General features: G+C 39.9%; 1 protein-coding gene across 4 annotated transcripts; it reads right to left on the reverse strand.

Moving 5' to 3' along the window:
- Window positions 1–1,011: 1,011 nt before the first annotated feature.
- LOC111252065 (uncharacterized) lies at window positions 1,012–9,324 on the reverse strand. Of its 4 annotated transcripts, none has more exons than XM_022809452.2 (3): window positions 9,040–9,324; window positions 7,466–7,675; window positions 1,012–1,595 (listed from the first exon to the last, which is right to left on the reverse strand). In XM_022809452.2, the coding sequence occupies exons 2-3, from the start codon at window positions 7,547–7,549 to the stop codon at window positions 1,209–1,211; spliced, it is 471 nt and encodes a 156-aa protein (XP_022665187.1). In that variant the 5' UTR covers window positions 7,550–7,675; window positions 9,040–9,324; the 3' UTR covers window positions 1,012–1,208. The 4 variants fall into 4 exon arrangements, with proteins under 4 accessions (XP_022665187.1, XP_022665170.1, XP_086831984.1 ...); XM_022809435.2 differs by lacking the exon at window positions 9,040–9,324 and adding an exon at window positions 8,731–9,031; XM_086975858.1 differs by lacking the exon at window positions 9,040–9,324 and adding an exon at window positions 7,900–9,031.
- Window positions 9,325–17,783: the final 8,459 nt, after the last annotated feature.

Raw genomic sequence — 17,783 nt, forward strand, 5'->3', positions numbered from 1 at the left:
CATACTGTTGATTGTAAATACTGGACTAGACCACATTGCATGAACTGTAATCCATCATATGTAATAATATTGAAAAAAATACGTCACGATTGTGCCTATCTCTATGCGATAATTCTCGTTATATATATATATATATATATATATATATAGATATACTAACTATTTTTAGTTGACACGTATAGGAAATTCTATGAGAACGATTAGGCACAATAATTAATGTGAGATAATTAATGTGGATCGATATTAAATTAACTGTTTCCTATGTAATGCAACAAACGATGTCTAAACATACACAATATCTTGCATGTTTGGGAGAAACAAATACACAATCTAGGGTGGGCACAAGGGCGTAATAGACCATAATAAATCTCAATCAGCCCGTTTGAAGAACAGCGGAACTTCAAGGTAAAACTGCTGATCGTTCTTATGTTTCGCACGATGTTATTCTATTTTTTCGGTAACTAAGAGTAAGACGGTGTTGTAGGACGAGCTGTGTCCGTTGACAAGATCATATGGTAGTACGTCTCTGTTGGTAAATAGCGAGCGGGTCGTAAAATTCCAAAGAAATACTATAAAGTTATCCGATGCGTATAATGAAACCATCCGTCCCCATTTATAAAGTATACATCATATATCTAAACTATTAAGGATAATCTCGGCTTTTAAGGAAAAGTCGCGTCAAGCCATCGTGAGCATTCTTTAGTCAGACATTTCCCTGCCGAACGTTCTTTCTGGTAAACGTTCGTATGCCAAAGGCACTAGATAAAGTTTGGACAGTTCTGTGTAGATTGGTCAAGTACATAAACGCCCGAAGGGCCATTTGTTGGATCGACACCAAGGCTAATTAGGAATTAGAGATTTAATATAGATGCTAATGAACAGCATATGCTTCAAAATCGAAAAAACTTTTGAAGGTCTTACTTCAGACTAACACGCACGGTAGGTCAAGACAACTTCACTATGCTTAAATCGCTACTGATTTTACTATTTATGAATAATGTTAAACTAGAATTTACCGAATTAATTTTTATTGTTAAGTGGAACCACGATTGATTTTACAAATAAAATATATAATTGACACGCTTGTTTATTATATCACAAAATAGAATATATAGCAAAAGATCGACGGCTGAGTTTGTTGTATTACCAACGCGTCTTCATGACTTCCCGCACGTGGGCAATAACAATCTCTTAAGATCGCTATTCGTTCAAAGCATCGTTCTAATTATTACTGTTAGGATGCTGGTTGTTATGAGGGCACAGGTACTCCATGATGGCAAGAGCATTAGTCCCCCTGAAAACTTGGCATCCGTCGAGTTAGCTGCGTTTCGTTGCGTGGGAATGGGTGCGGACGTTGTCAGTAGACTCGTAACCGGCTGGAAGGTTGATATTAAACCTCGACCCTCAGCTAGCAAAGGCGGTTTGGTATTCGAGTTCGCCGTCGGCATAGTGACGATCGAATCTTTAGCGGTTGTAGGTTGTGTGTCTTCTACTGAGTCCGAGATGCTGGCACTTGTATGAATATCGTAGTTCACCCAGGGCACTTCAATTTCGTGGGCTACGGTATCAGCGATTTCACCTCCCATGCCGAAGTCCTATAGCGAAAGGGAAGCAATTGTAGCAACACTAAACAGGGTGAAATGAATTGATTGCAGTAATTAGCTAATATGTGTGAGGCCTAATTTATATGCTTATTCTAAAAATAGAATTTCATAGAAAACTTCATGGAAAAAATTTAACTTTCTCAACCGAATTCAATGCATTATAACTTTATTTGGTTTTACATAGTACCATATGCAACATGCTAGTAGTTCTCCCTGCACCAAACGCTTACGTTTATAGGAGCCGTCTTATTCGTATTCAGACATACTACAGATATACACGCAAATGTACAACACAGCTTTTCCTGTTTTTTCAAAACGAATCATATATACATATATATATATATATATATATATACAGTGTCAAAGGTAAGAAGTGAACGACCGTCCCAGTGTTGATTATATAACGAAAACAGATTTAACGTTACTGTTAATTATCACATGTTCCCTAACGCAAAAATACATTGTATATTGTTTTTCAAAGATCAGACCTCTAATAGCAGAGATGCATGGATTACTATCGCCCGTGCTCTTAATCTACTGCACTTTCACCCACTGAGACTAGACCCCTAAATGGGCAGGTATTGATACATTATGCTAATCAGCGTATCATAGCTTTCGTTCGGAGGTGTTTCGAGCAAGATTAGTACAGCCCTGATAGCTCATCCGACTTAGGCCTTCGTCTCCTTTCTACCAGGCAATGTCTTCACCATTTGTTCAACTGAACTTCTATTTAAATCAATCAAAGCCTAACGATTTATTCAAATAAGCAGGCGGTATCGCTTAGGCATCGCCATTGTCCACTTGTGTCACTCGAAAGCCTCTATTTGTCTAGCTATTCGTGCAACACACGATGTTTCAACTGTGCTGGAAATGGGTGATTTTTTTTAAAGCGGAGCACGTAGCCTTTGATAAAGTTGATTAGGTTAGAAACCGGCCATAGACGGATATACTTCGTGCTATGCTGGGAGCCACCCGTCTAACTGAATGCCAGTAGCAATGACGGTATCAGACGTAGAGCAGGCAACCCTTATTTTAGAGATGTATCGGCTTGAATGGTAAGAATCACCTATCCGTTTCAATAACAAATATCTTTCAGGATAAACATCTACAAGTTATGTTTTTATGAAGCACAGATTCACACGTTTAATGATAATACTAAACAAAGAAGGAGAAGACCATAGAATGAAGTCACTTTCGATCAAAATATTAGTGAACTAAATGACGTAAATATGCTTCTGAAACAATCAAAAATCGTAGGAATAAATAGAAAACAACTGGGGGCTAAGCCCAGCCAATTCTCCTCGCACCCCCACAATAAGCAACATCTCATCAAACGTATTTAGTATTATTATTATTATCTATAAATCAACATATCGTGCATTACTGCTCATCTTATCGATGTAACAGGGGCCAGTCGTCAACAAAGAAGATTAGACGACTGCCCCGTTATGTAGCTGCTATAGACTTCGTACCAGAAGAGCTACATCAACACGGGATTTTGCCCGTGTTTATACACTGAACTACCGTATGAAACACGAACATATATGTTATTGTACGAAAATACTGTTTTCGGTAAAGCTTTTCGCTATCGTTCTAGTTGAGCCTGAGTTATTAATGGGATTATGCCATTATGGCAGGATCGCTACATATTAATTGATTGATGAACGATCGCATAAATGTGAAGAAAATGATGACCAAAGCAGCACCGATCAAGCCAAACGATTCCATTAAAGTTTCATTTAGCTATTGGCGTAATGGCGGACAAAAAATCCACTATTACACATTGTCATATAGGAAGCTAGACGAACCAGCCGCGATTTCCTAATACGAGGTAGTTGAATGCCACCTAATCTCAGCTTGGCTAAAGCCTACTGAAGAATTCATGCAAAACGACAGCACCCGCACGCCTCTATGCGTACATAGCCTACCCTACGATGTGTTGACCGCATTGCTTTAACGCGTTTACAAATAGTACGTCGTCTTCCCAAGCGATAGGTGAACATATAAATGGGCTTTTTCGTTAAGGCAATTCGTCCAGTATTTGTGTGCCGTCTATGAGATTTAATGCAGATATTTCAGCTGGTCTATTTCGATCAGAGACTTAGTATATGCACAGGACTAAAGGAAACACGAAACATAAATGAGCAGTCAGACCAATATTCGACTGTATCCCTAAAATACATAGTTCTCTCCGTGAAATTACTGTAATATAAACAAGCGCAACAATAGGTCTCATCAAATAGGCCCTGTTAGAGAACCAAACGAAAAATAACTAATATTATGGGGTTTGTCTATTAGTTCGTATATGTTTATTACTCATCATCTGCGCAAAACTGTATCCGTATCATTCTAGTCGGCCTATGAAGGGGCCTAATTTTTTTTCGATTCGTATTTTGGACCCAAAAAGGCAGCTCACTGTTTTGTCATTACGAAAAGCAAAAACTATTATTTCTAAATAAAATGCTCCACGTATCGAATGTTTTTTGTTAGTATTTTTTGTGGCGCACCGAAGTTTTTTATTTCATTGATGAACAGGGACCAGAAGAGCTCTATTTAGCTTAGTGAGGCAAGCAAGTTAACATTCAGTTCGGTATTAGGTGTCCTGATAGGCGATTTTTACATATACACAAGCTAAAATTCGAAATATCCGCGAGGATCACCGCTGTACCCAGCTTCGACCAGGACCGACTTGGCACCTTCCTGCATAATCGTATAATTGCATTGACTATTTATCATCTCTGTCAAGAATGGGCGTTCGCAACTCGGGTTAAAAAACCTTATAAACCACTTCTAAAATACCCCTCTTACGCCACAGTAGAAAAATGAGAAATTCGACGAGAGTTTTTCATCGATACACGTAGCGAGCTCTGCGCTCAAGAGATCTGTTGCCCTTGTCTTTTCGTTACACGCGGTTACTTCTTTGGCTGGTGTGGCCAAAAGCAACGCAGAAAGACCTTGAATAAGGCGTACGACTGCGTAGACAGATTATATTTTAAGTGTGTATGTGACAGAACGAAGAGGTCATTGACGAGTTAACGGAGAATCAGCGTTGGCTTTCGAGGTCTGCAGAATCGTCCAACTCTGCTTATTGTATTTCAATGAGAGATCATCGAATCGAACGTTCGCCGAAGTAGAAATCAACGCGCCTTGTTCCGGCTCACCTATTTCAAATGTCTTTAACCTGTGAGGGCAGATGCTCATCGGATTAGCACGCATTACATTTGCATCATTTTAGGCAAAAAAGTGCTTGTTGTCAAGGGGGTCCAGCTGAAACGCTTTGTAGGCGGTAAATCCTGAGAGTTAGATTCGTAGATTATTAGAAATACATTATCCATATATATGCTATTATCATCTAATGAAGCCTGCCCTTGAAATTCGGCCACATTTTGTCCTGCTGTTTGCATGGTAAGCGTTCGCTCACCTACGATTTTTTTAGTAGTAGAATGGAGCTGGTTTTTTCTTGAAAAAAATCATAAACTTATTATGGCGGAAAGCAGTACGTCATTTTTTAACGTCAATCGAAACAAAGCTCAGCACTTATCCAATCTCTTGACGCAGGACGAACTTCTAGGCAGAATTTAAACTTCCTTTCCTGGCGAAAATTCTTAGTCTACGTTATTGTTAGCGTCCGTGGGACGTTTCGGCGAGAGAAAAAAAATCGGCGAGACGAAGCATGAGGTTCTCAATAAGGCTTAAACGACCTAAAATTCTTTAAAGCAATGCAAAATCCGCTCCAGATATTTATGGATTTTTCATTCAGAAATTAGCAGCTGCTTCCAAAAGGGAAATATCTACTATCAAATTGCCACTGAAGTCATACAGATAAGCTAAAACGGTTAGCTTTTTTTGCACCTGTGGGAATTTTCCGGATCCTTAGCGCTTTTATCTTTGAAACTCTGGGTTTGTTATCTGTCCAAAATTTGACCCTTTTGCTTCTTTGTGTCGAGTATATTCATTCGGATGGAGCTTTAACGAATGCCCAACTACCGATATCGTTAAAACGTCACTGAAAGTGGTGTAGATCCCAAACTGAAGCTGCGATCGAAGTCGATCAAGATTATACTGAATAAACATGACTGCAGAATATGGGACTCTCTACACATGTAAAAAAAAAATGTTCAAAGTATCCGCTCTTGTTTCGATACAGTTATATATGTGTATGTATATTGAAACACATTCTGCGAGCGGTTAGTCGTAGCTGGTCAGACGGATAGATTTGATTGACTCTGACCATCGTGGTGGTATCTAGATCTCGCTCTGATGACTAACTCTAACATACCAGGGTGTGCCATTAATCGAATAGCTCATGAACATTTCAGCTGCAGATTTTATATCTTCGAAATCCGATAGAAAGTCTTACAGGCCGATAAAACAAGCATTAGCTCTGAATTCTCTGAGGAGTGCAGCCGAAACAGTAGCAGACCGTATTATATTGGACAGTCACGAAAAACTATTTAGCGCGGAATTACTTGCCATGAAAAAATAATTTATTTGAAACTTGAACTTTTTTTGGCTGACTCTCAGCTATTCCTTCTACGGCAGGCTTTTTGCGCCGCTGTTTTAGCGCTGATTTAGCGACTTGTTGTCAGAGCAGGGGGACCTCGATATGAGCAATCTGAAGGGACCAAACCGCAAAAATTCTTAGAGCTTTTTCTACTGCATTTATCTGTATTCCACGAATTAGTAGGCAGACACGTTACCATTACTTCCTTGTGAGGACGTCTTTTTTGATACAGTTTCGTCAGCGGTGCAAGCCCTAAATTGAAGTCATTTATCAAAGCTTCACCCAACGCGTCGCGCGCATGTGTCTGTGTCAGGCCACATAAAAACCTTCCTTTCAAACGTCTGTTCGAATTTCGATGCACCGCTTATAGATGGGCAGCATCAATCTTGTCGGACTATGAAGCTGTCACCGTTGTAAACAGAGAATATCTAAGAGGAGACCCAATAACAGAATTAACTCGTTTACGGATAATGGGTTGTGTAGACAAACGTTAGTTCCGTTTGCCTAGACAGATGTACCAGAAACAGAGTGAACGGGATACGTCATCTCGTAGACCAGGTTCAAATGACGGAGCCTGTTTGGCCAGCAAGCGTACCTTAACCTAGCTGTCACGATTTTTTTCTCAAAATTTACGCTTTGTCGTTAAAAAATGAGGAATACTATTATCAAACGCAGTACTAACAATAGCAGTCTGGTACCTCTAGCATATTTTTCAGAACTGAACGTTACAACCAAATGAACGTTTCACTCATTTTAAGCGACAATTGTCTGTCCCAAGTTAGGCGATAGAACTTTTTTTATTAACCTAATTTGCCTAGATGTGCTTATTTCACTTCATTTGTATGATGTTCCGCCCAGTGGTTGCCTACGGGTGGAATCTCAACGTCTATACAACAAAGAATAAAGCACATGGTAAATTATTATTGTGCTTATTTTATTTTTAGTTTTCATTAAAACGGATTGTCTTAAATCAATACAACAGTCTGATACTTTAAAATAGAGTGCTTTGATAAACTGATCACTTGGGCATATATCGTATACGTATCTGGCCATCTGTGTGCACCGGGTAGCATTGTTTGACAAAAAGAATTAGCTAACTAAATAGAAATGCTTAAGCAGTATATAGCCAGGCTTGATTGATAGCCTGCAATAATGTCCTATAGCTAGATTCTAAAAAAAAGTATTGAAACGGAAAATTTGCAGCTTTAATTAATTAATGAGGCATTAATAATACTAAAAATACTGCCATATTAGCCTCTTCCTAAGAAATTTGTGAGAGGCATCCTTGTTGAAACACTCTTATTTCCTGTTAATCACTATCTACCACACACACCACCCCCAATAACCCAAAGCGTACCTGCGCTGACACGTGAACACTCGTCGTGCCAAGAAGTAGCCAAGACAGAAACATCGAAATGGCTTCCAGATGTACTCGCCTCATATTTTTACTATAAACAAAGATTCTCTGGGCAGTTTTGTGTTCTCCAAATTATCTGTACTTGATGGAAATGCAAAGCGGAGCCCTGTCAGGCTCTAGCCGCTCCCACGGTTACGATAGGCTTGTCACCTGAAAACGGACAGTAAGGACACGTCGAGCTTTACCACTCAGCGAAATGCTACTATGGACAAACAAATAATCGTTACATCACGAATGTCGATCTTTGCTCAAAAAGTGGCTCGCAACAAAAACTGACAATTGGTACTTGAACTTTGAAGCGCTCAGTCAGAAGACCACAATAGAATTATTCCGAGATCAAACACGATCTCATTGAGTGGCAGTGGGCACCAGACCTCAACTCGGCTGCGTCAACCTCATCGGTATCAACAGAGAAAGTCTCAACAACTGTCGAAGCACCACATCGTAGGTGAAGTCGTCACGAAGAGAACTCATTAAAAAGCACTTTTTCTACCGCAGTGATCTGCTAATATTCATACCAACACCAACAGAGAGAAAATTACGGCACCATCGACATTATGGCCACCGTGAGCACCCGCTGTTGACAGCGTTTATCTGCGCGCGTCTAGCTCGACGGTTTCTAATCGCGCCCGTGCTTTTGCGTATTCACACATCAGTTGCAGTACCGCTATATAGAGTACAGCATGATACACTCCATAGACGATAGTTGGTGTCCAGTATGGCCTCAGCCACTGATGTATGGTATTAGTAAGCCTCTATAATGGCTAGATCGTGCGAACGCTTGTCGGATTAGCCGAGTCTACATGTCGACGATGAACAGCGAACAACGTCAGCTGCTAAAGCAACATATCAGCCACGATCAGTGAGCAGCTGTAAGAACACAGACGCATCTCTCGATCAGCGTCTGCCGAAGCAGCACCGAAAACACTAACTCCAACACCTGCGGCCTTTAGCAGCCCAACAGAAGCATGCAATGCTCAGTGCGGTTGTCCGGCAAAATCCTTCTATTGTAGGGAACTAACGGCTTCGACGGCGTTTGAAGCACTAAATTGGACAGGATTTCTCGGAACACGTGCAGCAACAAATAGCACAAGTCTCAACTGCCGAAAGTCTATGTACAACCCGAGCTTGAACAGAAAAAGTTGGAACAGTTTAGACAGGCCTACTCATAGTGGGAGATGGTGCTAACAAAGAGGATATCTCACGTTGTCTTTCACTTCTCGATAGCAACTTCCTTTCGACGTTAACAACAACTTTTTGCTATTATTGCTGTTACACCATATCGCCAGTGCAGCTTCCGGGAGCAGTATTAGAAATACTGGTGGAGGGTAAACAGGTACGTTACGTGATCGCTCTCAACGATTCACTACGAAGACACGGGCGCGCAGCGCAGGACTTTTTGATCTCTGCGGTTTCTCCTGCCTAGTTGCGTTGAATTCAAACGACTGGACCAGCTGTTCAGTTGGCGGCCTATGCAAGCAGGCCTATCGACGTGTCGACGAAAGCGTGCTTACCTGTCTGAAAGAAGGGCAATAGCATAACAGCCAGTCAACGCGGTTTCTCGAACGACGTAGTTGGTTGCTATAGACGCGGTGATCACTGGCATCGCAAACGAGATGTAGCGATTTACAGATGCTGTGCTGGGAAACAAGGGAGGTGGGGTTAGTTTATGATGCTCTTCCCAACATGTCGGATCAGCGAACGGTTACTAGTACTAGATGCTTGTGACGTATTCTGTGCTGAGAGACGCTTGTGGAGAAAGAGCTCTCTTCTTTTTTCAGGACACAGCGCCAACGTTAGGACTAACTCGAGCTTCGTTGAGTGGCAGCTCTATGTAGCAATGTTATTTGCGGGACCTCTGCGAGTCTGAATTTCTCTGCCAGTACGAGTACCGGTAACAGGTTCAGAATATCAGCGTTGCTGTCTGCTGAGGAGCTTAACTAGATAATGGTCAGAGGCGTAACGCTACTAGAAAACGCACAAGATATACAGTGGCGGCTAGCGCTGTACGTTACTATCAGATATTTGGTGAAGCTAGATTATAGGCCGTGACCAGGGAACGACAAGACGAATTGATGTGCTAGAATGGGGAGTCTAAAACTCTAGATACATTAGCGCGTATTTATCTAATACGTGCAAAGACAGAAACACATGCAGCCGGTATGTAATTTTGACGACCACAGCCACCGATGTTGAATAGATTGACGAACCGTGTCTCTCACTGTCTTCCTCGAGGACACGAAAAACAAGGTCTATAGCTGTTCCATGGTGTGTATGTAGATTGAATAACCAGTTAGGACACACATGTACCTGCTAGTGATCATACGTGCAAAACAAAGCTAGACGCCCGACAAAGTCTATGCCATTCTAGTAGGTTCCATTGGGACCCAGTTTCTTACGCCCCTAGGGTGCCACTTGATCCTTTTAACCCTACTGCGGGTTACTGCAAAATTTGTGACTTCTGGAGAAAAACGTTACGACAAAAAATATTCGAATTATGTATTAGGTGCTGAGCGATGAGCGTCTAAATAGAAATAGAAATGAATGTTTGGCATATACTGAATCGATTTCATAAAAAAAAAAAAAAAAAAAAAATTTCCATCCAGATTTCATACTTCGTACTTTCGATAATGATGCAATTAATTTGTTTTTTTTTTGACGATTTACAAAATGGTATGAGTTTAGTTAAGTTGTACTAACGACTAGTATGAATTCCGATCTTTATGGTTTTCTAGAGATATTTGTTCTAAGAAGCTATCTAGTTCTCAAATAGAGCTAGTTTGTGTTTACGCAATGCAGTGTTGCATTAGCCTGGAAAAAAAAGTCCCCAGCATTTAATACATCGTAGAATAGTCATGCCACAAACTACTCCGTCGTTCATTGAGTTGTGTTTCTTTGATTGCCGTTCCATTTACGACCAGCCTTGCCAAGCCGTAGTAAACACGGCAATCAAAGAAAAAACAACCTGAGAATAAGGAAATAATCGCTAAGTTGTTTTCTAAAGCGGGCCATATTGTATTTTTGTAGTTATACCTAATTGTCTGCATGATTTTGTCTGTATCGCGGCGCGATATTTTAGACCAGTGAAGGACACAACGTATTTGACTATAGGACTGTGCGTAGATTATGCCAACGAGTCAAACAAAAAAAAGGTTCTTTCTGGAATGCGTCCGAATCAGCGCTGAAGGTGGACATACAGCTACTTAGGTCTTCTAGTATTAATAGCTGTCTACTTACAATTTAAATATCATACCTGTAATCATATATGACTTGGGCCACTTTTAACCAACTGCTACCTTAAAGATGTCCTAACGATAACGTGATAGTACCCGCAGGAACATGGAACTAGACGTAGACACATCACTGGAGCTCGCCGACAGGACCAACGATCTAAAGCAGGGTTCAATAATAATATTGGACTCGAAATAGTTGTTAGGACTCCTTAGATCATTTGCCATGGAAGGAACAGATATCTATAGAAGCTGCTTTCATATAGTATACCGATATTTTTGACCGAATACGATACTTTCTACTCCTGTAAGTCTCTATGCATGAAGCGTGATCTATAGGCGACCAAGGCATAAGCCCGTGCTACGCGCTATTATAGGGCCAGCTGTTTATTTACCTTTTACAAAAAGGAAAGCTTCTGAGTTATTCAGCTGAACTAAAATTCGAACCGGAACGATTTTTGTGACGACTGTCCAATTCAGGCTGGCATAAATGAGACATTTAATCAACTTTACGCAAGTGAAATTTGTTTAGGGAACGTAGATAGATCGAGCAGCTGACAAGCGAGTTAAACTATCAAAAAAGGCTCTTCCGTACCTTTTACTGACTAATCAAAATGCTTCAGACCTATACTGATTAAACTATCCAGATGAAACGCTACTTTCAAAATAAGTCCGTCTTCTTTTCATATGGTTGCAAATTCACATCAGCACAGAATTGCCATAGCTGACCTACGTCAACGACTACATAAAGGACCTATTGATCAAAATGCTTTATTGAAACATTTTCTTGTCTGTTAAAAGCTCTCAGTTGTTCGATATTGCAGGCGTAATCACTCAAGCATAAGGATCTATGCCAAATGCAGCGGTACGCACAGGTTGTATGCATTCATTAATACTAAACCTACCGGCGCCTCCTGGTTACCGGTCGTAATCATGCCTGATCAACCTGACTGATCATTAAAAAGGTTAGCGTTAACAAGTAGGTATTTAATGACACTAGACACAGGTCTAAAATATATGAGCCTCAGGAAAAAATTCTCAAACCTCTGGAACAAAATTCTCAAACAAATCAGTCGCTATTGGCGGGCTTGTAGCTACGTGCTCAATCGTTACGTGCTACGAATCGTTTCTTACCAGCTCTCATTGTTCTATTAGAAGCTTGAAATAGTTGATAAACTGCTATAAAAGCTCCGCTCTTATGGCGGAGCTTTTGTAGCAGAGTTTACCTCGCACATAGACGCATTTAAGTGAAACTGAAGTTCATCTGCTTATATGCGGAATAGGACGAACGCCCCTTGAGGGATGTATTATATATTGTATATATACACAGTGTACGTACATATGTATTGTAAAGACGTAAAAAGGGAACTCTTAACATGCCAAGTGACTTTGCTTTGCTCTGCACACATATATACCTTGACCCTAAGTAAAATCTCCATTATTATGAATTCTACGCAGCAATAGGCATTGGGGAATGGTCGTCTGAATGAAACTAATGACTGTGTTTTACTTTAACTCTAGTTCAATAGGCCGCCACGCTGCGACATAGGCGATGAAAATTTGAGCCTTTAAGGCAAAAGTTCAAACGCAAGATGGCAGGCCTAGATTGGAGTTTGGCTGCTGAAGGACCCGTAAAGGTCCGTTTTTCTGCTGGATTCGGCGCCATTTAGGCAAAGGAAGCAAAAAAACACTGCTTGATTTACGTCATGGCCTAAGTGATCGAGAAAGAGCAATCTTTTAACTATTATGGTGTGCTATGGCAGAGTCACCTGTATACGAATTCTGTCTATCGTTGTGGAATAGGTGATGTTAAGGCGATTTCCGGCCTGAGGGCTACATCGATTCATTGTAATCTAAAATGTTATAATCACGCTAAATTGATTAAATTATTTTTTATTTTTTTAATTTTTAAAAAATAAATTTTTAAAAAAATGAAACTATTTTTTAAAATATGAATCGATGCAGACATGGCTTACTGTGGCAGTTTCTTTTAGGCCTAGGCGGATGCGGTGCTAATCTATTGTTTGGATGATGGTTCAAAATAGAGATACCGCCGTATGAAAAGGGATAATATTTGATTTAAACTAAAATCAAATAGCAGCTAACTTATGAAATAATTTTTATTTAATATAGCAAGCGTAACATTTTATCATTTATTACCGCCTTAGAAAATAAACCGTCATAATAAAATATCATGTCACGACAGATATGATTGAATAAAAAAGCGCATATATGTACAAGATACATATATCTACAAGAGATTAAAAAAAATCCGGCTACAATGACGTTCTTCATGAATCACAATTTACTTATAGCAAACATTTAGAATAAGTTTCGTTTATTTGAATTTTCAATATGCAAATATCCTGCCTGCTAAAGGAATTAGAATAGTCAAAACAGGCCGATCAAGGTATAGTTCAGGACGGCAGAGATGGCAAGGTATAGCAGGAAACGCATCCAGTGTTCCATCACTGTTGCAGCTCCTAAAGCTGGAGAAGAGTTTCCTGAAGAATCAGGATAATGTCTTCCTTGCCAAGGTGAGCCTAACTGGCCCACTTGATCGCGGGGAGGCTATATGAAATAAAACCGAATATATGTCTATATATATAAATATAAGGTGCGAGTGACAGATAACTATTCACTTATCCACAATTTTTATTCTTGGATAACTGCACGTTAAGTACGAACTATAATAGTCCATGGAATCTATCGGGTAAGAACGATAGCTGCTACGTTCTTTAATGCATATGTATAGAGTACACATTAAACTGTATGTATTTAGATAGTGACATGTGTTTCGAAGTTAACAGGCAACAGGTAACAAGCAAGTAAGATGTCTAGAAAAAGCTATCTTTAAACAGAGTAGGTTTTAAGTGAGTTTAGGAGAGGAGGTTTTAAGTGATCTTTAGAGAGAACTTCCTCGGAGCTTTTTTTAACGCTGCAATCTAAGTACCTAAGTACTTGCAGAAAAAAAAAAGGCAATATTGTGAGAGACAACTTATCCGCCTGTTTCCTAAGAAGGTGACGTGATCTCTCGGACGTAGTAACAGCTAGCTATTGCAGCCTCGCGCTTCAAAACACGACAGCCATGCTAGCCCAGGCTAAAATGCACCATCCTAATTGATACAGCGCGCTTCTCTTAAACGTATTCGTAATGGACCAATTGTATCTATTTCACTACGCGAAAATAGATAAAACCAGTGCTAAGGTAACTTACCAATTGTTGTCGGTTTTATTTGAGAACTATACGTTCTCAGTGTATTTGTTCTTGCGAATAATTGCTAACCTACTCATCACCCACCTCTGATCTTACCATAAGTTTATATTGAGCGCTACGTATGCGCTTATATATGTTCATTATTCACGGGATAAACGGTGACAGTAAAAGCTATAATAATATATATGTTGAGAGTTATTCTGACGAACGTGTCACATGGATCTGAAGCTATCTAGATGTTCCTATCTCGGTTTATGGCTCACTCGGATCAAGGACTTCTGAACATATTTTCAGCTCTGAAAACCAATATACAGCGCACACGGTAGCTCCTAACCGGTAGTGTTTAGGAGGACTTGATTCATCATAGGCTTTTGTATCGACTTTCTGCTTGTATTTACATATCGTATTATCGATCGGATAGAAATGGCAGATTAAACGTACATTAGAAACCCTTCCTGATCTCATAACAATAGCCTATCTGTGCAGATTGCTGCTCTCGTGAGGTTTCTCTTTTGCGATCTTCGTCGTGATCTTCGGGACGATCTTTCTGAGCATCATCACGTCTTCCATCTTGCCATCCTTGTTGATCCAATGAATTGAAGTCTGATGGCTGCATCCTGGAAACATAGCTTTCAGTTAAATAGAGTTCATCATTTCTATCCGTCGCGGGTCGAGGACGTACGGTTGGATTAAAAAATTCTCTGCCGGTGCTGTCAGAGTTGGAAATCGAACGCACTCCTGGGATTGCGGGTTCGTTATCCGGGGCACGTTGCCTAACGTGGGTGTCCTCTGTATCCATCGATCCTGTATTTCTGTCTTCAGGAACCGGAACCTCATCGTATCTGCGGGTTTGCTCCAAAGGCAACAGGACCCGTATCTATAGTGCTTGCTAATGTTTGGATTTGGATATGTTTCAAATGCAGGATCAGAGATTCGTTGTAATGAAATGTCGTCACGGGTGAACTCGACGGTTCCGTATGGCTTAGGTACAGTAGCATGATGGTTTGCAGAATTTCGTCCGCTGCCAATATCATTAGTGTCAGTTCGAGACGAAGCTTGCGAAATTTCTGAAGTTGAATTTGATTTAGGTATTGCGTGAAACATGGTTGAGTGCCCATAAAAGCACCTGATACCTGATAAGTGGCAAGGCGCTGTAAAGGTTTACATATGTGTGCTTACGGCTTTTGTGCAGAAAACACTGGAAATTAGCATTTCAGATTTCGACCTTGACAAAAGCAAGCAATTTTACGTGATCTCTAAGATAAACTGCTGAATAATATAGTAGCCGTATCCGCTTACTACAATGATCAGACTCTTGTTCAGCCTTCGAACTTGCTAAAGTCAATGAAAAATTGTGTTTCCCAATGAAACCGTTACAATTCTTCCACGTCCTGACGATTAGGCCTTGTATCTTAAAGTTTACTTTGCTTAGATGACACTTTCTACAACAACACCTACGTAATAGCTAGAAAGGGAAACTGGCTTCAAATGAGCCAGTTAAGAGTTCCCGCCGCTTAAGTTGCTCTAGCCGGTGAACTGAATTCGAGAGGGGTATAGAAACCAGCCATTGCTTGATTGAACTTTCTTATCAGCACTGCTACAAATACGAATATACCCACACGGAAGCTGAAGGAGTGATTAAGCTTATTTCCAGAAAACCTTACTTAAAATATGTTTCCCGACAATGCCAACCCTTTGTTAAGTTTTAACAGATATAAAAGAAACGTCAACTGGGAACGAACGGTCTTTAGGATTAGCTTATAGACTGGCTTGTTTCTTTTTCTCTAAATAACATTTCATTGTACTAAGATAAATATCGGAACGAACTTGACAGTGAACTTGAAATCGGTTAATTAACAACGAATCGTGAAAAAGTTGATACAAAGTGAGCTTTAATATTATAAATTTTAGGTCAGTCTCGAACATATTTAGAAGATTTTTTTAATGCTTTGCACAAGTTTTTGTCTCTGATATATAAAACAGTGTCCCGTCTACTATAGCCGTTGGAATCCAAAAATTTTCTGTCGTTCTATGCAATATTAAAAGAAAAAGAAAATTCCACCAAGATTATATCTAATTTAACTAAAATTAGTAAATTTATTGCGAGTATGCATAATGTCACATTAATAACATCAATAGAAAGGAATAAGGAACCTTTACTTTTAGTTATATATAACACAAACTGTTTTGCTTGGTTGGTCCATAATTGCTTTAAACCTCTTATGGCGGACAGGTACATCCGCTACGTGGAAAACGATGGAAGATCATACAAATCGCAGTATGGTCTTCAAAGGTCTGTCTGATAGACTTCCGGGACTTTTTAGGCGATGTTTTATTTCACCTCAACTAGAACAGCCTGGTATGCGGATAATAAGGCTAAGCCCAGCTCAAGCTTACCTTTAGCACTCACCGTTTATTTAAATGCAAAGAAAGCCATACCGGATCGTGGAGCATACGTTGTTAAGTTGGGTTAAAAGTTTCCGTTATTTTTAGGGACTTTAATTCACAGTTACTTTCGAGCGAGTGAACACATCTTAGTGTCTCTCGCCTTTTACGACTTTCACCCATCTTTTTAAAAGCCGACGTGTTCTGCAAAGGAAAAGGGTTTTGTCCTTGAGAACGATCTATTTGTGGAGCCATTCGGCTTCTGATCGACAATGTTTTTCTTCCTGGTAATACCACATTGACCAAAACAGGTAATTCCCAGATAGAGTGGTGTCCGGGTTGTACATTGAATAAAGCAAAGTTTTCTACTGGGGATCCGTTTGCATTCGCTTAGTCGGCCCAGCATTGTCAATACCACTTTGCGAAGCCCTCCACCAATCCAGAGTTTTTTTTTTCTTTCTGGACCCAAATGAATTAGTACTTTTAAGCAAAACAGCTCAATAAAGGCAATAGGGAACACGTCGGGCGAAAAAGGTACGACGAGGCGATCTGATGACTTCTGCGTCAGCTTCACCGAAAACCTTTTACTGAATCAAGTTTCAGTCATGTTTCTGCATGCAGTCAAAGCGTTTGCTGTCGATGTTACTAAACTGATATTAATAAGGAATTTGATTTACGACAAAACACAAACATAGAAAATTGACGCTTTTATTAAACTGAAATGAGAGATCGCCTTGAATGAAAAAATTATCTCTGACAAAATTAACATCACATACAGAAGAATGTATTGCTGTTTGTGTTTGTTTGACTAGCCGCACTGTAGATCGATTATCAGTTTCTATTCTAGTTCGCTTCTGGGTCATATCGGGCATCAGCTAACACGACCCCATGTGACATGTTCGTGCCTATAGGATTTGCTAGAATCATTGACAAATAAGTGAACATTTAATTATTCAATAGTAAAACAATCGTTGCGATACTTAAAATAAATTGTCAAGTCCCAGACTTGAAGTCTGGGTTAATGTCTCCAGACCGGTAGATAACTTCCTTTGATAGTTAGATATATGGTATTGCCATTTACAATAGAGCTGTGTATAAATCAATTGCACTTTAATAATATGGGCTCCATCTTTGAAACGTCCAAATGTCCTTTTTATTTTCGAATACGTTAGTAGGATGCTAATAGATGCTCCGTTTTAAGGACGGCTCTAAATCGCCTCTTATATTTTGATCGTATGGCCGCTACTATCGTTGCTGAGCTAATCCTCGTGGATACACAGTATCCGTTTTGCGTAGTGTTTGTTTTTGACATCTCGAAAATATGTACACACACTTATATAAATCTTGTTAAAGATTCCCTGAAGGTTTTAGGTGCCTTATGTATGCCTTAAGTATTAGACGCTGGGCTGCCTAACCCTACGTTAAG

This window comes from Varroa destructor, unplaced genomic scaffold (assembly GCF_002443255.2).
Source record: "Varroa destructor unplaced genomic scaffold, Vdes_3.0 BEIS01000001.1, whole genome shotgun sequence".
NCBI lineage: Eukaryota > Metazoa > Arthropoda > Arachnida > Mesostigmata > Varroidae > Varroa > Varroa destructor.

Coding starts and splice junctions, on each gene's coding strand:
- LOC111252065 (XM_022809452.2), bottom strand. CDS start 7,549: ATGAGGCGAGTACATCTGGAAGCCATTTCGATGTTTCTGTCTTGGCTA. Junction 1,596..7,465: donor GTGTTCACGTGTCAGCGCAG/GTACGCTTTGGG, acceptor CTTTCGCTATAG/GACTTCGGCATGGGAGGTGA.